We start from the raw sequence: 25,856 nt of genomic DNA on the forward strand, positions 1-25,856 counted from the left end.
GTTAGTATCTGCCGGGACAGGAGATGGGAGGGATCCCTCCTGTCCCAGCCTAACAGCAGGCCTGCAGCACGACCGGGAGGGTGTCAGGTGGTCACCTGGTGATGACCCAAATATAGGACGAGACCCCCATTTTGGGACCATTTTTTTGGCCCAAAAATCTCATCCTACATTCAAGCATATACAGTATGCAGCAATGAGATCAAACCCATGTAACTCCTAGAGTTATCTAATATGACTGTACATTTTACTCTTGGTGGAATTCTGCAAGTGCAGAATTCCTCACTCTCTCAGAATGCACAGAATTCTGCACAGAATTCTGCACAGCAAGGGCAGTAGAGGAAGAAGTGACCCGCTGCACAGCAGGTCGCTTCTTACTCCTGTGCTGCCTTATACCAGATTATGTGGACCGTGATCTTGAATGATCTTGAACATGCAGAATTTTGCCAGGAATAACATAGTTTCAGTTATACGAGGGCTGACTGAAAAGTAATGAACCTGCCTTTGTTTTTCTTTCTAAGAAGTAGATGTGGTAACATATACTGGTTCTTGTGAAGCTCATACATCAACGTTTCTGAACCTGTAGTCTTCATTGTTGGGTCACAGTGAGAGGAAGAACAAAGTGCCGGGTTTTGAAAAGCCATCCGGGGAAATCTGGGTGTCTGGTAAAATTATACATAGTTCTGGCCTTTCTTGACATTGGTGTCCTTTTCTTGACAAAATTTTATTTTTGTTAACCACATTGGTCTAACTGCCAGATAAGGCAGTACAATATACCCCCGCGAATTTGCGGTTCGCAATTCGCAGACTCAGTCATTTGTGGTATTTTCTGACTGCCTCTTCCAGTCAGAAAATACCGCAAATGACTGACCAATAGAAAAGCTCTGTCACTACAGGCCCAGCTCACTATGGTAGCATGCATTTTGGACACTAGTATGCGATTCCTTTAATGAACCCGCTACTCTACGCTGCCTATCAGTTCCGCAGAGCCAGCCTTCCCTTCCCCAACCTGCGATCTTCCCTGCCGCACACATCCCATGACCCCTCCCACAATGCGAGCTCCTCACTTCAGCATTCGCCTGGGGACTCAGAAGGGGCTGACGAGCACGAGCCCAGGGAGATACTCGGGACCCGCTATCTGAGAAGCTCCGGCGTGGCACGAGGAGATGCCGCTGAATAAGGCAACTGAGACAAGGTAAGTGGTGCAGCTTGGGCCAGGCATGCTGAGCTCTAGAAAACACCCAAACAAAACGGGCAGGGCTGGCATAAGAGAGGAGGAGGAGGAGGGGGAGTGCCGATTACAGTACTCTTCCGATATTCGCAGTTTTTCAACATTCGTGGTCACTCTGTGAACATAACCCCTGCGAATTTTGGGGGAGTACTGTATATCAAATATTTATAATAAACACTAAACACTAGGCTACTCCTCAGACTTGAGTACTGTTTTACTAAGACTGCCCATAATACCTGAAGCTGTAATAGAGGCTTGTACCCTCTTTCAGTTTCATTTTCAGGCCTGCTGTGCATCCTGAGAGATGAATTCTGTGCATCCTGAGAGAGTGAGGAATTCTGCACTTGCAGAATTCCACCAAGAGTAAAATGTACAGTCATATTAGATAACTCTAGGAGTAATATACATGGATTTGATCTCATTGCTGCATACTGTATATGCTTGAATGTAGGTTGAGATTTTTGGGCCAAAAAAATGGCCCCAAAATGGGGGTCTCGTCCTATATTTGGGTCATCACCCGGTGACCACCTGACACCCTCCCGGTCGTGCTGCAGGCCTGCTGTTAGGCTGGGACAGGAGGGATCCCTCCCATCTCCTGTCCCGGCAGATACTAACAGTTTTTTACCCTCCCCCTCACGTACCTTTTCCCTGGTGGTCCAGCGGTTTCAGATCAGAGAGATGGGGACAGGAACCACTGAGGGATAAAGGTGTCATGCCTTAACCCCTCCACTGGTCAGTTGCTCAGTCATAGCATCTTTTGTACCCTGGACATGACTGAAAGAGGTTTAAGTTAAGACAATATATTTAGACTTGGATGTTTCTTTCTGTTTGGTTATCGTTGTTGGACGTCCGGATTTTGGGCCCTCCTTAGTCCTGCCCAAAACATGCTCCCTTGCTATTTGGATGTACTGCAGTGTGGAACGTCCCTTTTCTGCCCTTACAAAATTGAGATTTGGATGTTTCATGTGCATGCTTGTCCATATGTTTCAAAATAAGCTTCAAAGTATCCCATCCTGAGCAGATTCTATTGTTCAGCAGAATGTGCATGACAAAAACTCTGCGGTTATGACATGGAGGAATATACATATACTCCCCATAATAATCCCTGATAGATTTGTTGTTTTAACACAAAGACTATGAAGATACTGCAGATACTTTTCAGAAAATAAAAATTCAATAATCTCACCAGAAACAGTAAGGATCAAGGATAACAGGATGAAGTGGACAAAAAACATGAGTAGGTCCTTCATTACTGCAGTGGCTCACAACAGCTTCAGTCCTAAAAACAATAACCAGAGAGAAAAATTCATTCAAACAAGGACACTTTGTCCAGTCATATAAAATAATGAAAGCTGTAACAATATCAGCCTCTATATTCAGGATATGTCTTTTCTTTTGTAAATCTGTTTATTGGCAAACAAAATGCATCATATAACATACAACATGAACCCCATGAAAGATCAGAGTATATAATCCAGGGATAAACAATATCAAACAGCAAAAAAAATAAAAATAAACTTTACAGAGAAAACAGCCTGATGGATTGCATTACAGTGGTGCCTCGCATAACGGACGCCTCGCACAGCGAACGCTGCGCACAACGAACTTTATGTCTTGATTCGTACAACGAACTTCGTTTCACACAACGAAGTCGCCCGAGCTGCATCCTTCCGCGCAGGCACTGCGCTTAACTGCCCTCTCTCCGCCTGGCTCCCTCTTGCCCCCCCGACTCCCCGACACGATCGGGGCAAGAGGGAGCTCATGCCCTCTTGCCCCCCCCCCGACTCCCCGACACGATCGGGGCAAGAGGGAGCTCAAGCCCTCTTGCCCCCCCGACTCCCCGACACGATCGGGGCAAGAGGGAGCCCAAGCCCTCTTTCCCCCCCGACTCCCCGACACGATCGGGGCAAGAGGGAGCTCAAGCCCTCTTGCCCCCCCGACTCCCCGACACGATCGGGGCAAGAGGGAGCCCAAGCCCTCTTGCCCCCCCGACTCCCCGACACGATCGGGGCAAGAGGGAGCCCAAGCCCTCTTGCCCCCCCCGACTCCCCGACACGATCGGGCCAGGAGGGAGCCCAAGTCCTCCTGGCCACGGCGACCCCCTAACCCCACCCTGCACTACATTACGGGCAGGAGGGATCCCAGGCCCTCCTGCCCTCTACGCAAACCCCCCCTCCCCCCAACGACCGCCCCCCCCAAGAACCTCCGACCGCCCCCCAGCCGACCCGCGACCCCCCTGGCCGACCCCCACGACACCCCCAACCCCCTTCCCCGTACCTTTCTGTAGTTGGCCGGACAGACGGGAGCCAAACCCGCCTGTCCGGCAGGCAGCCAACGACGGAATGAGGCCGGATTGGCCCATCCGTCCCAAAGCTCCGCCTACTGGTGGGGCCTAAGGCGCCTGGGCCAATCAGAATAGGCCCGGGAGCCTTAGGTCCCTCCTGGGGGCGGGGCCTGAGGCACATGGGCCCAACCCGACCATGTGCCTCAGGCCCTGCCCCCAGGAGGGACCTAAGGCTCCCGGGCCTATTCTGATTGGCCCAGGCGCCTTAGGCCCCACCAGTAGGCGGAGCTTTGGGACGGATGGGCCAATCCGGCCTCATTCCGTCGTTGGCTGCCTGCCGGACAGGCGGGTTTGGCTCCCGTCTGTCCGGCCAACTACAGAAAGGTACGGGGAAGGGGGTTGGGGGTGTCGTGGGGGTCGGCCAGGGGGGTCGCGGGTTGGCTGGGGGGGCGGTCGGAGGTTCTTGGGGGGGGCGGTCGTTGGGGGGAGGGGGGGGTTGCGTCGAGGGCAGGAGGGCCTGGGATCCCTCCTGCCCGTAATGTAGTGCAGGGTGGGGTTAGGGGGTCGCCGTGGCCAGGAGGACTTGGGCTCCCTCCTGGCCCGATATTGTCGGGGAGTTGGGGAATCGGCGGGGCAAGAGGGCTTGGGCTCCCTCTTGCCCCGATCGTGTCGGGGAGTCGGGGGGGCAAGAGGGCTTGGGCTCCCTCTTGCCCCGATCGTGTCGGGGAGTCGGGGGGGCAAGAGGGCTTGAGCTCCCTCTTGCCCCGATCGTGTCGGGGAGTCGGGGGGGCAAGAGGGCTTGGGCTCCCTCTTGCCCCGATCGTGTCGGGGAGTCGGGGGGGCAAGAGGGCTTGGGCTCCCTCTTGCCCCGATCGTGTCGGGGAGTCGGGGGGCAAGAGGGCTTGGGCTCCCTCTTGCCCCGATCGTGTCGGGGAGTCGGGGGGGGGGCAAGAGGGCTTGGGCTCCCTCTTGCCCCGATCGTGTCGGGGGGTCGGGGGGGCAAGAGGGCTTGGGCTCCCTCTTGCCCCGATCGTGTCGGGGAGTCGGGGGGCAAGAGGGCTTGGGCTCCCTCTTGCCCCGATCGTGTCGGGGAGTCGGGGGGGCAAGAGGGCTTGAGCTCCCTCTTGCCCCGATCGTGTCGGGGGTGCCAGGGACCACACGGAGTCACCCACCGTACCACCCGATTCGGGTAAGCGCAGGTATCGGTGGGTGGCTTATTTGCGGGGGGGTGCCTTATTTTACATTTTTTTCTAAAAAGGGGGGGCTGTCTTATTTGATGGCCCTGCCTTATCATCGGGGAAACACGGTAGAAAAAAAAAAAAAAATGAACAGTTAAGTCCCAGTTTTTGCCGCTGAGACTCTGCCCTCTCTCACTGTAAAATTAGACTCTACTTAGTCTGTCTTTAAATTTAAAAAATGTGTGTTGTTTTAAAAAACAATTATGTTTTTAGATGTATCTAAATAAAAATAATAACCAAAAATTTATCTTTTTTTATGTCATCTTAGCATATTTTATGCTGCAGAACGAATTATTTTTTTTTACATGTATTCTTATGGGAAAACGCGTTTCACATAACGAACGTTTCGCATAACAAACTTGCTCCTGGAACCAATTAAGTTCGTTGTGTGAGGCACCACTGTATATGCAATAGCATGAACCATATCTTGTTGAACAGACACATCCTGAATGCCATAGCATTTAATCATTTATTCCCCACAACAGAACAGGACTCACAAGACTCCCCCCTACTCCCCAAGACACCCCCCCACACACACACATACCCCTTCACCATTCTCCTATCCCAGTCTCTGGCACAGATAACAAATTTAGATGAGAGGAACGAAGATTCTTTTTAGGTGAGTAGGGGATCAGGTGACTAGCCAAAATTAAGGGAAGACATGAAGACTGAATCTTGAGAAGAAAGTACATTGTACTTAAATGGTATTCTATAAATAACTGGAAGCATATGTTCAGATTTAAGTAAAGGAGTAATGTGATATTATTTAGAATGGCAATGAAGTAAATGGAGTGCAGTGTTTTGCACAAGCAGAAGTCGACGAAGTTGGTATTGGGGGAGACTGATTAAAAGAGAATTACAATAATCAAGCTTAGAAAAAAACAAAGAGTGTAAAAGAATCTGGAGTGAATTATGGTTTAGGAATGACCGAACAGAACAAAGCTGACAAAGCTTTAAGAATGAAGAAGAAACAACTCTGGAAATATGAGAATGAAACGACAATGAGTTATCTAAGACTTTCGATAGACGAGGAATACAGCTAGGGTTACCAGATGTCTGGATTTCCCCAAAAATGTCCTCCTTTTTAGGACATGTCCGGGGGTCCGTCCAGGTTTTGAAAAGCTGTGTCAGGCAGGGAGGTAATCTGCGCATGCGCGGCTGTCATGCAATGATGTCACACGCCCGCATGCGTGACATCATCATTTAGCACCAGCACATGAGCAGACTTGCTCCCTGCCTGATAAGAGTAGGTGGGGGGAGGGGCGGGGGGTCCGGTCTGGCAACCCTAAGTACAGCAAGGGTACAGCAACCCTAAGTACAGCCTTTCATAATGAAACATGGAAGGTTTGATAGAAGAAAAAAAGTCAGACGTTTTCTGAGAGTTAATTTTCAACCTATTCGATGTTAACCAATTGACTACCTCATTTAATATTTTTTAGAAATTAAAGAGAAATCATTGGGGCACTGAGAATTAAAAGGGTAAAGAAGATGAATACCATCAGCATAACTAAAAAAAAGTGAATCCAAGTGACTGACGTAGTAATGTGAGTGGTGCAAGGAAAATATTAGAGGATGGGCCCATGAACTGAACCCTGAGGGACGCCTGATTGAAGTTGCTGCAGACTTGAGAAAGAACCAGAATAATAAAAAGAATGACTGCTCAGTGAGGTAGGAATGGAACCCAATGGAAACTTTGTCAGTAATATGTAAATCCTTTAAACAGTCTAGTAAGATTGAATGGTGCACCAAATCGAAGGCAGTGGACCAGATAGAAAACAACAACATCGCGATTTCCATCCAGAATTGATCTTACATAATAGGTTAAACCTAAGAGTGAGTGTTCAGTTGATTGCCATGGACGAAAACCTGTCTGGTGTGGATGAAACACATTTATGCAGTGAAGAAAGTCAGAGTTGTGCTGCTACTACATTTTCAGTAATTTTAGAAAGGAAACTTAAGTTAGAAATTGACCTATAATTTGTAAAATCTGCAAGATCCAATTTAGGGGCTTTAAGCACAGGAATAACTATGGCATGCTTCCAAGTACAGTAAAACCTTGGTTTGCGAGCATAATTCATTCCAGAAGCATGCTTGTAATCCAAAGCACTCGTATATCAAAGTGAATTTCCCCAAAGGAAATAATGGAAACTCAGACAATTTGTTCCACAACCCAAAAACTTCAATACAAAATACTATATGTACTTTTATTGCAAAACCTCACTCATTTAGAACAGTCACTACACTCCCGCAGCGTCAGAGAAAGAAGAACTCTCGGCTCAGTTGTGATGTGTGTATACTGTATGTACTTGTATTGTAAGACATTGCTTATATATCAAGTTAAAATTTAATAAAATGTTTTGCTTGTCTTGCAAAACACTTGCAAACCGAGTTACTTACAATCCAAGGTTTTACTGTAGATAGAAATATAGCAGAATCGAAACTATTAGAAACTAAACTGCCAAGGGACCAGAAAGACAATCTAGGAATCTTTTTAGAAAAGCTGGAATAGGATTGTTTGGAGAAGAGATGGATCAAAAAGATCTAACTACCTTTTTTAAGGATGAAATAGAAGGAAGGTTAAAAGCTGAGAGGACTGAAACAGGAACCAGAGAGGAAGAAAGGTATCCTCACAAACAGCAAATGAACAGGGCTAACTTTAAAGTACAAGTCTGCACATATACCTTCTTTGAAATTTGGTGCAAAGCTCATGTGTAAAAAAACTACCCATGGACTGTCTCCCTCTGAAAAATGCCCCATAGATGTCTAAGGGCCTAATTTACTAAGTTTTCTCCTGTGCAGACACAAAATGAGAAATGAATCATTTTAAATCAGGCCCCAAGGACATTGCAGGCTTTTCAAATCCTTACCATTTTCATTTTGGCAACTATGACAGAAGTCTTTCCAGTATGGCATGGGGTCCAACTGTCCTGCTCATCTCAGTCCTTCTCAAAGCATGGTGGGACCAAGGTTAGAATGGACTCCTACCATTTTCCACATTTTGTAACACTATTTAAGCACCAACTCCCCAGCTCTTGATCCTGCTGCTGATTCTTAAAAAAACGTAAGCTGCTATTCAGTGGAAGGTCTATTCCAGATTTACAAAGTAAAATACTAATATATTTTAAAAGTTCTCCCAGTTACTTTATCACATACCAATTTCCTGTCCAGAGTGTCCTTATTAATTGTATTTTGTATGTGTTAATCATGAACTCATATACAGTATAGCATTAACTAGAAAGCTGCACAGGAATAGGGATCAAGGCATTCTCATGGGGATGGAAAAAAAGTTGCTGTGGAATTCCTATAGGAGTGTAGTAAAAACCTCTGGTGATGCCAGAATGAGACAAAATGGAGCACCAAATGAACCTGGAATGCCCAGAGGGTCAGCCAAACTCTAGACTGAAGCTTGGAACATTCATAGGTTGAATAGTGAATACTGTCCAAACAAAAACAGGAGGATGTTGCAGTTGGGAGAAAATGAAGGAATGTGAGCAAGTAATAGTGTTGACTCCTGTGAGTACAGAAAGGGATATAGATATATCACATGAATGGAACAGATCTTAATGGATACAGGAGGATATGGGTTAGATTTCACTCATCCCCACTTGTCCTCAATGGGATTTCTATCCCTGTGCAACTCTCTAGCACCAACTCCTACTCCGACATTAAAACATTTGTCAAGTTACAAAAAAAATGGTGGCGGATTACACTGAGCCCAGGGTGGCCAGCATTTTTCTAAATAATAGCCACTACGGATTTTTTAAACCCACAGATATTCAGCACCAAAAATCCAGGTATAACTTTGACTGCGGCTGCTACTTATTCAGGTACCAACAATATTCAGAGCAGTACACAGACAAAACCTGCTTTGTACAAAGCCACATTAGGCTTTTTTTAAAATCACTGACTACAGCGGTATTAGCTCCAACACTCATAGAATTCCCAGTGGCGTACCTAGCATATGTGATACCTGCGGCCCATCATTTTTTGGCACCCCCCCATCTGTACAAAAAACATGATTTTTAGTAACAAGTCACATATCACACATGAGTACCTAGGAAAAGGCAGCATCCTACATACTGCAGTGAGCAGTACATCAATACACCCATTGTAAAATTAAACAAGCCAGACTAGTACAGATCAATCTTACACCGTCAATCCTAACAGAAAACCATGTCTTTCGAACACACAGAGCACAGAAAACACCTTCGCCTAGTATGGAATATGTCATCACAAACTAACCCCTCCCCTTTTACAAAACTGTAGTGTGGATTTTAGCCACGGTGGTAACAGCTCTGATGCTCATAGAATTCTGAGCATCAGAACTGCTACCACCATGGCTGGCGCTAAAAAATGCTCCACAGTTTTGTAAAAGGGGGGATAAAATAGAAATACATAGACAAAGGTTAAATTGAACCAGCAAGAAGCTGGACTCTGCATACAATGCAACACCACAGAAACAGTGACACGTCTCCTAAAGCAATAAATAAATAGAAAATTTTTGTTCTATCTTTGTCTTCTCTGGTTTCTGCTTTCCTCATCTTCTTATTACTCTCTTCCTTCCATCCACTGTCTCTTTTCTCTCTACATCTTCCATTTGCTCTGTTACTGTGCCTCTCCCTTTCTCCCTCCTTCCAAATTGGTCTGGCACCCAACTTCTTCCCTCCGCTCCTCCCATAGTCTGGCATCTCTGGCTTCTTCCCTGCCAGCATCTTCTCCCAACTCTCTCGTCCCCATTTCCCTTCAGCGTCTTCTCCCCACTCTCTTCCCCATTTTCCTGCAGCATCTTCTCCCCACTCTCTGTTCCTCATTTCTCTTCAGCATCTTCTCCCCACTCTCTGTTTTCCATTTCCATTCAGCATCTTCTTCCCATTCTGTCTTCCCCGTGTGCTTTCAGCGTCCTTCTACCCCCTCTGTGTTCCCCATGTGCTTTCAGCGTCTTTCTCCCCCCTCTGTTTTACCCTGTTTTCCTCTCCACCCTACCTTTTCTCCCTTTTTCCCTCCCTGCCCCTTACCTCCGTGGCGCTTTCTCCCCCCCCCCCCCCAGCCCGGACAACAGGCCCGGTCAGACAAACCTCCCTGCCCTGTGGCCAGCGATGTCTAAACTGCCTTCTTACAGCAGCCGGAGCATTGTAGTTGCATATGGCTGCCGTAAAGGTCGTCTCTGATGCAACTTCCGGTTGCATAAGAGATGACCTTTACAGCAGAAACATGCAGCTTCAACACTCTAGCTCAGGGGTGCCCACACTTTTTGGGCTTGCGAGCTACTTTTAAAATGACCAAGTCAAAATGATCTATCAACAATAAAATTTTTTTAAAAACACAAAGCCCACTGTACGCTGAGAAAATGTTATCATTCCTATTCTGGGTTTTTTTCAAAGAGGTCAAGGCAGATGACTCTATGCACTGTCACCTCAGTAACAACCATACAAAAATAGACAAATACCCCCTCCCCCCCTTTTTACTAAAGCACAATAGAAGCTTTTAGCGCAGGGAGCTGCGCTGAATGCCCAGGGCTGCTCTCGACGCTCATAGGCTCCCTGCGCTAAAAAACGCTATTGTGGTTTAGTAAAAGGGGGGTAAGAAAAAGAAATCCCTAAAGGGTATATACCACAGAAAAATACTATAATATCAGAGCAATGTACTCAAATTACAAAGTTAGAAATATTGTACATATTTAATAATTTAAAATTTGCAAAAATATCACAAAATTTTCATAGAATAGCATACACAGAACACCATACAAACACTACAAACAAACCAAACAAGATATAACAACATATAACAAGCACTATCAAACCAGGCTGGAAAAGGCCACACAAAAAAATCATACAATGATATATAAATATAGCTGTGTTCGAAAGTTCATAAATCACTTAGCTTGAAAATTCAAAGTCTTCCTGGAACAATGTCCACGAGGAATAAAGCAAGCAAGATGATTGTGGGCCATCCAGAGAGGAAAAAAATCAAAAAAACAGCACCCCAAACAGATTAGAGTTCAAATCCAACCTCCATATCACCAGGTGCAAGTGCAAACGTGCTGTCAGTAAACAGTATAATAAGTTAGATAATCAAAAACCAAGAGGACAGAGAGCATTTTCAATGTCTTCACAAGCAGAGGTGAAATGCCATAACAGGCAACCAATCTTCTAACATCTCCTCACACTTCCTCAACACAGGCCGTGTTTCGATGAAATTTTTGTCAAGAGGAAGAAAGCAATTTAAAAAAAATAAAACAAAAACAAGTGTACACTACACTGACATGAGCAGAAACAAAAGCATATCACAAAACACAGAATATAAACTGACTAATGGCAAACATACCAGGCAGGGAGCCAAAACCAAATGCAAAGAGCAAAACTGAGTACACAGCTGCCACACCCAGCAGTATGGAGACTGAAAAAAGGCAAGGCAATAAGTAGCAGCTGAAGCCAAAACAAAAATAACTTTAATGAATCCAAAGAGAAAGACAACTGACAACCATATACTCAATGGGAAGTCAGCCACTCAATCTCTTTATTGAGACCGTTGGGGATGTCAGTTTGCCAGGTAAAAATCAGCCGTTTCTCCTTATACATAAGTAAGCAAGAGATATCCCCCCCAGAGTTGACAACAAGCTGTTTGAGAACACAAAAACACAAATCAGATAAAGAATGATTGAATTGAACCCAGTGCTCTACCAACGGAGCCTCATTCTTAAGGGTTCTAATACAACTAAGATGTTCAGCAATAAGGATTTTAATGGCTCTTTTTGTTTGGCCAATATAAAGTTTCTGACATGGGCAAAAAATCCCGTAGACAACCTGGGTGGAATTGCAATTTGTACTGATTGAAGAGAAAACCAAATATTAACATTGGGAATGAAAACTTTATCAGTGCTCAAAGAATACTGACAATACCGGCATTGACCACAAGCAGTGTGACCACGCTCACCATTGGCAAAAACCAGAGTGGAATCACGGTGCTTTAAACGTTCCCTTAAATTTTTACCACGTTTAAAGGCAAATCTAGGTCTGTTAGTGAATACCTGATGGTAACTCAATAGATGCCAATGATGGCTGATGATATTCTGTATATGAGTAGACAGAGGGGAAAACGGTATCCTACAATCTGAAACCTCATGAGATGATTTAGGATAAAAAAGCCACTGCCGGTCAGCATGAGAAGCGCGCTTCACTGCGAGTTTAATCACATGAGTGGGATAACCCCGTTGGCTGAATCTATGTGACATAAATTGGCTCTGAGTTTTGAAATCATTGCTGGAAGAGCATAGGCGTTTTAGCCTGAGCATCTGACCAGTAGGTATGCTATCACATAAAGGCTTGGGATGATAACTACGGTAGTGCAATACTGTGTTGGTATCAGTAGATTTACGAAATATAGAAGTATTGAACTGTCCCTGGTCATAATATAACTGAATATCTAAGAAATTAATGGAATTAGAATGATACGTCATCGTGAACTGGATGTTCTGATCACAGTGGTTCAAATATGTAAAAAATCTGTCCAAATCAGAATGGGATCCCCCCCATATGAAAAATATATCGTCAATGTACCGTTTCCAATAACATACCTGGGAGAATAATTCAGAAGAATAAACAAAAGATTCCTCAAAATTTGCCATAAATAGGCATGCAATCGAAGGGGCCACCATGGCCCCCATGGCGACGCCCTTTTTCTGAACATAAAACTGTTGTTTAAACCTAAAATAATTCTTACTGATAACAAACTCAGCCATGGACAAAATAAGATCTAAACGATTACCCACCAGATCAGATTCAGACAGCACCATTCTAATGGTGCGCATAGCCTCAGATTGAGGGATACTCGTATATAAAGACGAGATGTCCATGGTGACTAAGACAGACTCCCTGATATCCAAAGGAATATGCAACTGCGCAATCTGAGAAATAAAGTCCATGGAATCCCGTATATAAGAAGAAATTTTAAAGACAAACGGTTGAAGAAAAAAATCAACAAACTGAGATAGAGGTTCAAAAAGGGAATTACTGCAAGAAACAATAGGGCGACCGGGAGGATTAACTATAGACATGGATTTTAGGCAAAAAATAAATATTGGGGATAACGGGATACTGGCGATACAGATATTTAAACTCTTTGGAGGATAATAACCCTTCCTGCTGTGCTTGAGATAACAGAGCAAATACCTCCTTTTGAAATTCCACGGTGGGGTCATCAGTCAAGCAAGAATAAACATTGGAATCAGACAATTGATGCATCACTTCTGCCTCATACATAGAGGTGTCCAGCACAACAATGCCACCCCCTTTGTCAGCAGGGGTGACCACAATATAAGAATCCTGAGCAAGGGCTTTAACTGTCAAATTCTGTTCATGAGTTAGGTTAAAAGGTAATTTTCTTTTCTCACATCGAAGAGAATCAACATCTTTAAGAACCAATTTCTCAAACACTGAAATAAATGCATCTGGATCACCAGGAGGTGTCCAGGTAGAAGAAATATGATGACTATCCATAAAAGAGGAATCCCATTCAAAAAATAATTTCAGTTTGAGGGATCTAAAAAAACGATGAAGATGAGCATAAGTGACATAAGCGTCAGTTGGAACAAACGGAACAAATGACATGCCTAACTGTAAAACAGACAATTCAGTAGCAGAAAGATTTTTAGCAGAAAGATTAAAGATTAGTAAAAGGAGGGCCATAGTGCAAAATATAGACAGCAGATATAAATTCAGACATATTTTGATCACTAAATTTAAAATAAAATCATTTTTTCTACCTTGTTGTCTGGTGATTTCATGAGTCTCTGGTTGCACTTTCTTCTTCTGACTGTGCATCAAATCTTTCTTCCCTTCTTTCAGCCTGTATGCTTCCTTTCCTCCAGACCTCATTCCCTCCCCCAACTTTTTCTTCCTCTCTCCCTGCCCTTTCTTTCTCCCTGCCTCCCTTTCTTTTTTTCTCTCTTCATGCCCCCTTTCTTTTTCTCTGTTTCTCTGTTTCCCTTCTTTCCTTCTGTCTCCCTGCCTGCCCCCCTTTCTTTCTTTCTCCCTGCCCTCCCCCAAGCCATTGCTGCCACCATTGGGGAACAGCCCCTCAAGTTACCACCATCGGGTAAAATGCCCCAAAGCCGCTGCCGCCCCAAGCTCTCCTTCCCTGAGTCTTCCCTGCATCGGGCCAACCAGCATTCCTCTCCCCGATGTCAATTCTGCCGTCGGAGAGGAAATTCCACCCAGCTAGGCAGTGATTGGCTGGCACGAACTTCCTCTCCGACGGCAGAATTGACATCGGGGAGAGACAGGCTGATCGGCCCGATAGAATTTTCCGGACCTGGCCAGCTGTGCACCCCTCCCTAAGGCTGCACCCGGGGCGGATCCCCCCCTTGGTACGCCACTGAGAATTCCTACGAGCATCTGAGCTAATACTACTGTGGCTGGTGATAAAAAAGCCTAACTTGGCTTTCTAAAATGGGGGAAAGTTAGGACAGTCTTTTTGCTGTTCTAACCTTAACTGGACAGTTAATTCATTAGCAGACTGAATATCACTGCTAACTGGGTAAATACCAACTCTGTGCAGACTCCACCTCAGACTGACAATGCCAAGATGATCTGTGACTTTTCAGGGACATTAAGTGGATAATAAAACAAAAAAATATCAATTTCCCCTCAAATCTTCAGCATGGTCCTAATCTAAAAAGATAAATTCTTATGAGCCCTATTTTAGAAAGAATGTGGATAGGAACATTCAACCTGGGTTGTGCAAAATATTCCCAAACTATTTTACAAAGACTCTGCCAAATGCTGAACCCTTATTAAAAAAAAAATAAAAAATTACATGTAAGAACATGTAGGACTACACATCTATGCCTTTCCACATCCTGCAGGAGCAGCAATTTTACAAAGCTACACATGGGGGAAAATATGTAGAATTTCACCCTACACATGCTTGGAAGCAGCCTTATAAATCGCTGTTCCCGACAGCATCCTCTCACAAAAGCAGTGACCTCCCCACCCCACCCATCAATAACTCCACCAAAGACCCAATCAGTCCCTACTTGAGGTCTTTGGTGGTGTAGTGAGAGCAGGAACAAGTTCCAGTTGCTCCTGCAGCTCTAAGATCACAGTAGCACCCCTAGCAGCAATTTTGCCCTTTTGAACCCAGAGCCCAAGGAGTAGGAGTGAAAAAAAGCCCTTATTAGGCTGCTGCAACCTTAGTAGTAGAGTCACAGATGTTATTTTGAACGTGAAGCCACAGGAACAGGGGTGACCCTGATCACCAACTGAATTCCTCTTATATATTTCATTGTTATGAAATGTTCCACTAGTTTGCATGCTGTGAAGGAATACTTCTCTCCATAAATGTTATTTGCAAAACTTCTATTGTTTTGAAAAACTGCTACAAAGTCACTGTAATATTTTAATGTAGGAGGAAGAAGCCTCAGATCCCTGTATGCTGCCAGTGATTGATCTTTGCTGCCTATTGAGAGCATGCATCACGAGCGCCGATTGTGCATTTGAGTCCTTTGCCACAACGCAGCTTTCCAGTTAAACGCCAGCAGTGGACTGAAGACACAGCAAAGATCAAGCAACAGAGAACTTGAGCAAATTGAGAGTGTGCATCACGAGCGCCGATTGTGCATTTGAGTCCTTTGCCACGACGCAGCTTTCCAGCGAAACGCCAGCAGCGGACTGAAGACACAGCAAAGATCAAGCAACAGAGAACTTGAGCAAGATAAGTTTGAACTTTAGTGACTTTGTAGCAGTTTTTCAAAACGATAGAGGTTTTGCAAATAATATTTATGGAGAAAAGGGTTCCTTCACAGCATGCAAACTAGTGGAACATTTCATAGCAATGATATATGACAGCAATTCAGTTGGAGATATAATTAGGTTCTCTCAGTATTCTGCATATAATACTTTGTGACTTTGATCACCCCTGCTCTCATTAAGGCCTTTATGCTTGCCCCTATAAAATGTCACTTATGCACACCTGAGGGCAGGTGCAAAAGACGATATTTTAAATACTGTATATCGATATTTTAAATACTGTATATCCTTTTAAGAAACAGGGAATACATGTTTATATTTTTTAAACCTACCCAAACCATTTTCTCTCCAAGCCCTAACCACGCCTTTTTTAATCTGTGTGGTGTAGATCACCAGATCTAAATAGAGTAGGATGTTGATTATCCAAACACTTATCCATATTGCTTCCATTCTTTATTGTATCATAATCACAAATAGTTTGGCCGTACCTAATCCATGAAACCGGCACTAGATCCCAGGAGGCATCTCCTTAATAGAAGCGATAGTGCCAGTAAGCAAGTATGTCATACAAGAAGAATCTAAAAAAATGCCAGAACAAAGCTCCGTCACAAGAAAACCACCGCAAACCCAAGCAGAAAAAAATGCCTTCCCAGACTAGAGCAGCCTCACCAACCTCGCACCCCGACACAGGTACCAGATTTTACAACACCAAACTCCAGCTACTTTTTCCCCCGAACAGTATAACTTGCTTTCAACCACCAACTTACTACCTCCCCGCTCCCTTCATACCCCCTAAATGCCCCAAGCCTGCCAAAACTCCTCATAACAGCCTTCACCATAATGGTCAACATTATGCCAAATGCTTAATGTGTGTACTCTTTTCAAAAAGAAATGTTCAATCATCTCAATTTTCCATTATCCGGACTGCTCTCTGCCAAGATTAGTCCAGATAATTGGCAACCTACTCTAGTGGCTTTCTAAAATTGCTCTGTATATGTGCAGGGCCGGCTCAACCTATGGACCATGTGAGGCCCTGGCCCCAGGTGCTGGTGATAAAGGGCAATAAAATCCCAGTCTGGTCTACCTTCAACCTTCTAGAGTAGTGTCCTGCAAACTTTTTTTTGCTCCAGCACATTAACAAAGCAAATGTTTTTCTGTGGCATATCCACAGCTCCACCCCACCTCACATGAACCTCATCTCATTTTCCCTGAGCTTGGGGCCGTGTCTGGAGGGCCTCCATGCATGCATGGATGTTGATGACATTGCATGCATGTGCATGACATCACCACATTGACATCCGCGCATGCTCGGAGGCCCTCCAGACATGGCTTCGAGCTCAGGAAAAACGAGTCAAGGTTCGTGTGGGGGTGGAGAGGAGAAGAGGTGCCGACGCTGGAAGTGAGACTCAACCTTAGCAGCACACCTGGAATCTCACTGTAGCACACAGTTTGCGATTCATTGTCCTAAAGCCAGGGGTAGGCAATTCCGGTCCGCGAGAGCCGGAGCCAGGTCAGGTTTTCAGGATATCCACAAAGAATATGCATGAGATAGATTTGCATCTCAAGGAGGCAGTGCATGCAAATCCATCTCATACACATTCAAGTGGATATCCTGAAAACCTGACCTGGCTCCGGCTCTCGAGGACCAGAATTGCCTACCCCTGTCCTGGAGGGATACATGTTAGACTGAGATTTTGGCACTCTTTATCTTCAGTCAGGGCCGCCATCAGGGCAGTACTACCAGTCCTGCATTCAGGGGCCCGGAGCTGACAGGGGGCCCGGGCTCCCCCAGGGTCGCAAGCATAGTCTCCTCTCCTTCTCCTTACCTGCCCTGCCACAGAACACAGCCGAATGGAAGTCTTCCCGATGTCAGCGCTGACGTCGGAGGGAGGGCTTAAGCAAAGCCCTCCCTTCCTCCGACGTCAGCGCTGACATCGGGAAGACTTCCGGTCGGCTGCTTGCAGCAGGGCAGGTAGGGAAAAGGCAGTCGTGTTCCGAAGGGGGGGGGGGGCGGCGGTCCGCCCCAGTGCAGCCATGGGGGGGAGTGTGCACAGCCGGTCAGGTCCCCTTAGCCTTGTGCCGCTTCCCTTGACCGACCGACAACAGGCCCGGCCGACAAACCTCCCTGCCCTGCAGCAGCGAATCTAAATTACTTTCTTACAGCAGCTCCATAAGAACATAAGAAGTTGCCCCCGCTGAGTCAGACCAGAGGTCCATCTTGCTCAGCGGTCCGCTCCCGCGGCGGCCCATCAGACCTAGTGCCTGAACAGTGATCCCTGATTAATTTTATAACTTACCTCTAATCCCATCCCTATAATCTACCTCTACTCTTATCTGTACCCCTCAATCCCTTTGTCTTCCAAGTACCTATCCAAAGCTTCTTTGAACCCCTGTAGCGTGCTCCTGTTTTCACATCCTCTGGTAGCATGTTCCATGTATCCACCACCCTCTGTGTGAAAAAGAACTTCCTAGCATTTGTTCTAAACTTCTCCCCTTTCAATACTCCAGCTGCTGTAAGAAGGTAATTTAGATTCGCGGCTACAGGGCAGGGAGGTTTGTCGGACCGGGCCTGTTTTGTTGTCTGTCGGGTGAGGAAGCACTACAAAGGTAAGGGGCAGGGAGGGAGAAAGGGAGGAAAGGTGGAGTGGAGAAGAAAAGACGCTTAAGGGAAAAGGGTAAAACTGAGGGGGGAGAAGGCCGCTGAAAACACTGGGAAGACAAAGGGGTGGAGAAGGATGCTGAAAGGACATGGGGAAGATAAAGGGGTGGAGAAGGATGCTGAAAGGACATGGGGAAGATAAAGGGGTGGAGAAGGACGCTGAAAGGACATGGGGAAGACAGGGGGGGAAGGACACTGAAAGCACTTGTGGAAGACAGAGGGGGAGAAGGACGCTGAAAGGACATGGGGAAGACAGGGGGGGAGAAGGACACTGAAAGCAAATGTGGAAGACAGAGGGGGGAGAAGGATGCTGACAGGACATGGGGAAGATGGGGGGGAGAAGGATGCTGAAAGGAAATGGGGAAGAGAGAGTGGGGTGAAGACACTGGCAGGGAAGAAGACAGAGATGCCAGACTATGGGGGGAGCGGAGGGAAGAAGATGGGTGCCAGACCAATTTGGGAGGGGGGAGAAAGGGAGAGGCATAGTAACAGAGCAAATGGAAGACGCAGAAAGAAGAGAGACAGTGGATGGAAGGAATTAAATGAGAACATGAGGAAAGCAGAAACCAGGCAACAAAGGTAGGAAAAAAATTCTTTTTTTTGCTTCAGGATAAATTAGTATATTAGTTGTGTTGATAAAAATGTATAAGCATTAGAGGCTCTGGTAGAAACCCGTTTAAAAGTATGTATTCTTCCCAATTAATATTTCCAAATTAATAAAGTCTTTTTGCTTATTTTTAAATGGGTTTCTACCAGAGCCTTTAATTCAGTAGCATAATTAAATGAAATAACTATTTCTGTAATTTATAGGGACGGGCAGGGACGGAGGGGATTCCTCGCGGGGATTGGTGGGGACAGAAGGATTCCTTGCAGGGACGAGTGGGAGTCCTCACTGGGACGGGTGGGAGTCCTCACGGGGACGGGTGGGATTTCTGTCCCCGTGCAATTTAAACATGCACCTTTCTTCCTCCATCCCATGCACCTTTCTTCCTCCATCCCATAACACACACAGCCTGGTGGTGATGATTATCAGATTGATTCATGAATATATAATGATGTTATGAGTGTGCACCTCTTCCTTCCCATCCTCCTTAGCATGTCACATACAGCATGTTACATTACACAAAGTCTGTGTAATGTAACATGCTGTATGTGACATGCTGAGGAGGATGGGAAGGAAGAGGTGCACACTCATAACATCATTATATATTCATCCATAGCTGCATGTTAATGATGTACTCATATGCACTTATTTATCATCATAACATATACATCATTATTAACAAGCAGTTGTGGATGTGTAAGGACAGGTTGAGGAGGATGGATGGGAAGGAAGGAAGGTGCACATATCAACATATTGTACATTTTTAACATGCATGATGGCAAGCTGAGGAGGATGGGATCATACAGATGTGTATGTTCAGATATGCGTTCAGATGTATATGTTTAGATATGCGCTCACATATACAGTCAGATGTGTATGTTCAGATATGCGCTCAGATGTGTATGTTTAGATATGTGCTAAGATGTGTAGTTTTTTCTGATATATTTATTAAGCTTACAGTATTTATAAAAACACATTTAATACTTGTTACAAAAAATATTGTGCAATTGTGATCTACTTCTGGCCTACAAAGGTCAAAAGAAATCCTTAACTGAGATTTTACATTCAAAAGTGAATTATAGCTACTAGCACTATTATTTATTAATTATTTATTATGCAGATGTTTGTTAGTTTGTTATTAGTTCAGTATTAGAAGTATGTTAGTTTAGAATAGATAGGTATAGATTAGTTTAGTTTAGGTTAGGTTAGGGCCCTGCTGAAAGAGTCTACCTTGACGTGGTTGCAGGCTTACAAATCTTTTGGTCAAAGAATACGGCGACAGAGAAAAGTATATGTGTATTCGGCCCATGGAAGAAGGGGGGGGGGGGGCGGGGGGAAGGTGTGCGTGAGGGACCCAATAGGATTGCTCAGTAAGGGGCCCAGAAATTTCTGATGGTGGCCCTGTCTTCAGTGCACTGACCTGCTGAGGTCAAGCAGAATGGGGAGAGGGGGAAGGAGAGAGATACCATATTGTTGGGGTGGGGGTGGGGGGTGCCTCTGAAGAGTTGGCTCAGGGTGCCACAGTCCCATGAGCAGGCACTGTGTAAGTGATCTACATGTTTGGAAGCTGCTATTTACACATGAAATGCTTCGAAAATAAGGGACCTGTATCACTCAAATGGAAAGCCATGGAAGATAGCCAAGTTAAATACCTTCATAAATGTTAATCTCCTGTACTTTGTGCCAATGACCCTGTGAGTCTGCATCATGATCTGGCAATCTATCCTGATCACCTAAAAAAAAAGATCACAATACTAGTCATCAACTCATTTCTGATACCAGGCACATCCGATATAAAAAGGGAAATGACAGAAATTTACAAACAAAAATAAAAAAGTCAAAAATAATCATCATAAAAGGAGAAAACCTAAAAACACATAGAAAGGCCAACATAAACTGTGTATTGAAGCTCAGTGCAGTTAACACATGTAAAGAAATATTTAATGCTATAAGCAAGTCATATGTGAATGTGTGCACATGCAGAAGACCACCCCAATCATCATGGAAACATGTATATATTTTATTGCATCAAGCGTTTGTTAGCCACAGAGACCGAACAGAGATTATACCACAACATGCAAATTTGCATAGTCTAATATGCATAAGGTGATATCTACAATGCAAATGTATATTCTATGTATAGATATTATTGACATAATTCTAGTTACATTTCTGTAGTCAAGTGCAATGCTATCATTTCACAGCTGTGACCCCTCTCCCTTTTTGCTTTCAGCTCCGCAATTATTTCTGCTTCTTATTTCCCTGCCTCCCCTCTTCCAACCCCTTTCCTACATTTTAGTCCACCCATGCCCTTTAGTTAAACAAGAATTCGCAGGAGCCAGTCAGCGCTGAGCAGCAGCAGTAGCACCAAAGCGCAATCCTGCTCGGTGCCACTCAACGGCTGAAGAGTCTGTGTGCCTACGTGCTAAGCTCACTGCCTACCTGACAGAGACTGTTGCTGCTGATTCGTCAGGAGGTGTCATGCGCAGGCTAGAGCGGAGGACAGCCTGCATAATTTTAGAGCGGGAGGACAAAGTCCTACTCCTCATCCCCCCCACAACAAACCCTAACCTGGCACCAAGGGGCTGGGAGTGCACTGCCCTGCCTGCTTCAGCAGCAGGAAGTGAGAAGCGGCTGCTGGGGAGGTTCCTGGGGCCTTGGGGCAAAGTTTCAGTCGAGCGCTTCTTTCTTGGACGGCGTGGTGGCTTCGAGCCCTGGGAGGAAGGTGAAGCGAGCCGACCTGTATCTTTACTGAGGACAAAGCGACTTTAAACTTGAGGGTTAGGTAGCTGCCCTGATCAGCCCGTTATTTCACAGCCTGCTCTCTGCTGGAGAGCTGTTTGTGGCAGAAAAACATTTTGGGTTTTTTTCTTTTCTCTGTACTGTGTATTTTATTGAAAATGCTCCCCACCTACTACTGCATTCAAGCAGATAGCTAGCTCCTGTAAGCATTTCAAAATAAGCGCACTTTCTAGAGAGCGATTTATGACCAGCACTGGCTTGTGTTTTTTACTTGAACTTCTGATGCTGCTCAATTTAAATGGATAAAAGCAGAGCACAGATCCCAGTATTGAAGTTCAAGAAACAAACAGCAGTGACCAAATTATTGTATCTCTAGAATCCTAGTAGTCACCTGGCACCACAGCTCTCCAGAGATGAGTTGCTGTAGGAAAAGAAGAGTTCTGGGATATTTTTTTCTGTAAGATGTTCAGCTTGGATGGGATAACTTATAGGGGGTATGAGGCTTTGTATTATCATTGGAGATTAGTTTATCACATTAAGAAGTAGGTGCTTAATTCCTGGAAGCTACTTAGAGGGGAGGAGGGGGGGCATAAAATAGCCCAATCCAGACAATCTGCTAATCCTTCACTACAGGTGATATGCATGCATCATCAAGAGTTTTTGCTGTACCTCATGCCATTTTGCTCCTAAATGAATCCTTTATTTCTGATATCTGTATAATACATGTCAGAGATCCAGTCTCCTGTTCCAAGTTGGGCTACTTATTCCAAGATGGTGACTGCATATTGTCAATACATTATTGGGAAATCATGTCGGCTACACATGGCATACTGTAGGCAAGAAAAGAAGAGCTGCCTCCAAACCCTGCTGTTATCTGGACTCGGAGCAAAGAGGGGGGGAGTGTATTTTTGGACACATGGCATGAACTTGGGAGAGAGGATAGAAGAAGGAAGGGAAAGAGATGCTTAGTTGGGGGAGGGTATGCATTTTTGGACACAGAAAGCATGAACTTGGGAGAGAGGAAAGGAGGAAAAAAGATGCTGAGGTGGGGGAGGGAATAGAAAGTGAGAATTGGGCATGGGTGTGTCAATGAGAGGGAAAGAGAGATGGTCATGTACATGGGAAATGGAAGAAAGAGGAGAATTTTTGGCCATACGGAGGGAGGGAGGTACAGATGATAGGGAAGAGAAAGATCAGAGGGAGAAATGTGGAAAGGGACCAGTGGGTGGGACAGATTGAAAGGGATGCAAGAGGGAGGAATGTTGGACATAGTGGTGAAAGGAATGGAGGGAGAGATGTGAAATGGTGCTGGAGAGGGACGATAGAACAGAAGGAGAAACGCTGGGCATGGGGGTGGTGGGCAGGGGCAAAAGATGAGAAAACGAATGCAAGGAGGTTCTTCTTCACTCAGAGGGTGGTGGACACCTGGAACGCGCTTCCCGGAGAGGTAATAAGACAGAGTACAATTCTGGGGTTCAAAAAGGGACTGGATGACTTCCTGGAAGCGAAGGGGATAACAGGGTACAGATAGAGGTTTACCGTACAGGACATTGAGCGAATAGGGTATGGATATTTCAGGTTAGGTAGGGAACACTTTCAGGTCATGGACCTGGGGGGCCGCGGCGGGAGCGGACTGCCGGGCACAATGGACCCCTGGTCTGACCCGGCAGAGGCAACGCTTATGTTCTTATGTTCTAAAAGAATAAATGCTGGACCGTGGTAGGAGGAACCAATGGATAGCAAGAGAAGAATTTACAGAAGATGGAAAAGCGGTAAAAAGAAACTGGGACCAACTTGATGGAAAAATAAGTAAAAAATGGAATTTATTGAATAAAATATATTAGCTTTGGGAAATGTATATAGCAAATGTCTTTGTATTGTATTCAAAAGAAAAGGAAATGCATTTCTGGTTTTATTTCTACAGTGTTAAAGTACTTGCTGACCCTTGCTGTGGCTGGTGGGGATCCCCAAGCACCGCCAGCAGAGGACCTCCTCTAGAGAAGGCCAGAAATCCCCTCCACCAAGCGCAGCAATCGCTGGCAGCATTCATGAGCCACTGAGGTGCCAGCATCTGTGACTCGGGGACGCTACTGCTGCCTGCCAAGCTTGGCAAAAGGGACCCACGGCCAACTGCAGAGGAAGTCCTCTACTGAAAGCTTGGGGGATCTCATCTGCTGAGTATTTATCTATAATAATAAAACGCTAAGCGCGCATGTCCACTCGCACCGCATATTCCCTGATCTGTCGGGATATGGTGGCATGAGTGCGCATGCACTAGATGGCGCGGCATGAGGGGCCAGCACTTAAAGGAAGGAGAGCAGGCCTGGGATTCGGCCGGCCCTGGCCAGGCAAGACCCCCCCTTCCCTGCCGCACCCAGGCCTCGGCGGTCCAAGCTGGCAGATGAGAGGCAGAAAGAGATCTAAGCCCACAACTCCCGGCTCCGGATGACAAAGTTCATCACCACACCCAGGCCCCGGCAGTCCCCGCCGGCAGAGGCAGAAAGAGATCTGTTTCTCGAACCGCACCAGGCGGGGATCGAGAGGAGCCGCGGCGTCGGCTTTGAATTAAAAAATTAACTTTGTAGCAAGAGAGAGCAAGATTGCGCATGCCCACGACATATCCCCTGTTCCTACCTGCTTGCTAACAGCTCCATAAAAAGAAAAAGGAAAAAAAACAAGGATCTGGAGCAGGGCTCAGCATAACACAGCTCTTCACACCCTGCCACTGTGTGAGCGCAGTGACAGAGAGTGAGAGATGATTACTTTATAAACAAGCTTGCCACTGGGAAATGTGCTGTATTCCCCCGGTGCCAAGGGGTAATAGCAGTGGGTGAGGTCTTGAAGTGGTAACGGTTCAGTTGCCTCCAGCCTTCTCCTCCCTGTGAAATGTGTTGATCTATTACGCTGTCAGTTTGTAGAGTGCTGGAGAGAAGCTTAAAAAAAGCATGGATTTAAAGACGCTTGGCCCTGCACATTCATAACTCATCTGGGATTTGAATGTTTTTGTGTGCTTTAACAGCTCAGTTCTATGGTTCTAGGAGGGGAGCTCAGAAGAACGGCAGGACACTTGTGATATATCATTCTCTTCCCGCTCCCCCCCCCCCAAAAAAAAAAAAAAAAAAAAAGTTATCATATCCAGATATAATGAAAACAAATTAATAAAAGGTCCACAAGTTTATTCAGATATAACTTTTTTGCTGAAAAGACATATACTGTATATTAATCACACCCATAAAAAGTGGCACTGGATTTTTTATATTATTATTTTACTTTATGGTGCTGAATAAAATCTTTTTGATGTCTGTCTGTAGTGGAAATCAAATTCTCATATTTCAAGCCAGTGGTAGTGCAGCTGCTCCTCCTGGCACTTCCTATGGTTTTGTCCCTTTTATTATTTTATTGAAGATAGGACTTTTAGAGTTCTAGAAAATAATTGTATCTATAATAATAAAATGCTAAGCGCGCATGCGCACTCTCATCGCGTGTTCCCTGAGATCTGATCTGTCGGATTGTGCCAGCAAGAGTGCGCATGCGTGCTTACTACGTCACCACAGGTGAGTGAATGCGGAGTCCTGCCGTCGCCTTCCCAAGCCTGCTACTTACTGTTACCATGTTTCCAATAGACAGGGACAATGTAGCAAAAAGAGTCAGAAAAATAGCTGAGCTGTAATTAAGAGACTGACTCAAGTCAATTAAACCAGCATATGAGAAGGACTCGTTATACTGTAACGTAGCTCAGAGACATATAACTCTGAAGGGGGGGAGGTAACTGTTAATACTTTGAAATCTTGCACAGTTACATCAGCCTTTTGAGTTTCAGTGCCTGTACTTGGTGCATCTTACTTTCTTTTTGTTGTTGCATTTCAGATCACAGTTAAAGAACTTATACATGGTGTGACTTTTTCTGAAAAAATCTAACTCTCGGTTGGCGGGGTCTCCTGAAGCAGACGCCGAAACGGGGCCGTGTCGGGACCCTGAGAAGTTGTATCTCAGCTAAGTACATTTTCACACCTTCAGCACAACCTGAATGCAATCACTCTTTTGTACTCTTTAAAAGTTTTGCAAGCAGTTTTATTTCAAGTATTGAATACAGTTATTAATTAACTTATACCTTCAAGAGTTGGACTCGTTTTTACTAAATATCATGCTATGATTGGATGAAAAACTCTTAACCTAAGAGGGGGTTACCTCCCCCCCTTCAGAGTTATATGTCTCTGAACTACGTTACAGTATAACGAGTCCTTCTCATATGCTGGTTTAATTGACTTGAGTCAATCTCTTAATTACAACTTACTGTTACCATGCACAGGGAGAGAGACAGAAAGAAAGACAGACAGACAGGGGGCCAGGGAGAGA

General features: G+C 45.2%; 1 protein-coding gene across 14 annotated transcripts in view; it reads right to left on the reverse strand.

Annotated features, from left to right (window-relative positions):
* HHLA2 (HERV-H LTR-associating 2) overlaps nucleotides 1-25,856 on the reverse strand; it is a 123,749-nt gene that overhangs the window by 89,021 nt on the left and 8,872 nt on the right. For 9 of the 14 annotated variants that reach the window (XR_004539064.1, XM_033940280.1, XM_033940279.1 and 6 more), the window contains exons 2-3: nucleotides 20,411-20,491; nucleotides 2,415-2,507 (exon numbers count right to left, since the gene is read on the reverse strand). Coding sequence is in view for 13 of the 14 variants with exons in the window: in XM_033940280.1 (XP_033796171.1) it covers nucleotides 2,415-2,478 (64 nt within the window). In the remaining variant the exon portion in view is untranslated. Of the gene's footprint in view, nucleotides 1-2,414; nucleotides 2,508-7,617; nucleotides 7,801-11,074; nucleotides 11,174-15,983; nucleotides 16,074-20,410; nucleotides 20,492-25,856 lie in introns of those variants that run through there. The other 5 variants (XM_033940277.1, XM_033940274.1, XM_033940278.1 and 2 more) reach the window with 4 other exon arrangements.

Source organism: Geotrypetes seraphini, chromosome 4 (assembly GCF_902459505.1).
Source record: "Geotrypetes seraphini chromosome 4, aGeoSer1.1, whole genome shotgun sequence".
Taxonomy (NCBI): domain Eukaryota; kingdom Metazoa; phylum Chordata; class Amphibia; order Gymnophiona; family Dermophiidae; genus Geotrypetes; species Geotrypetes seraphini.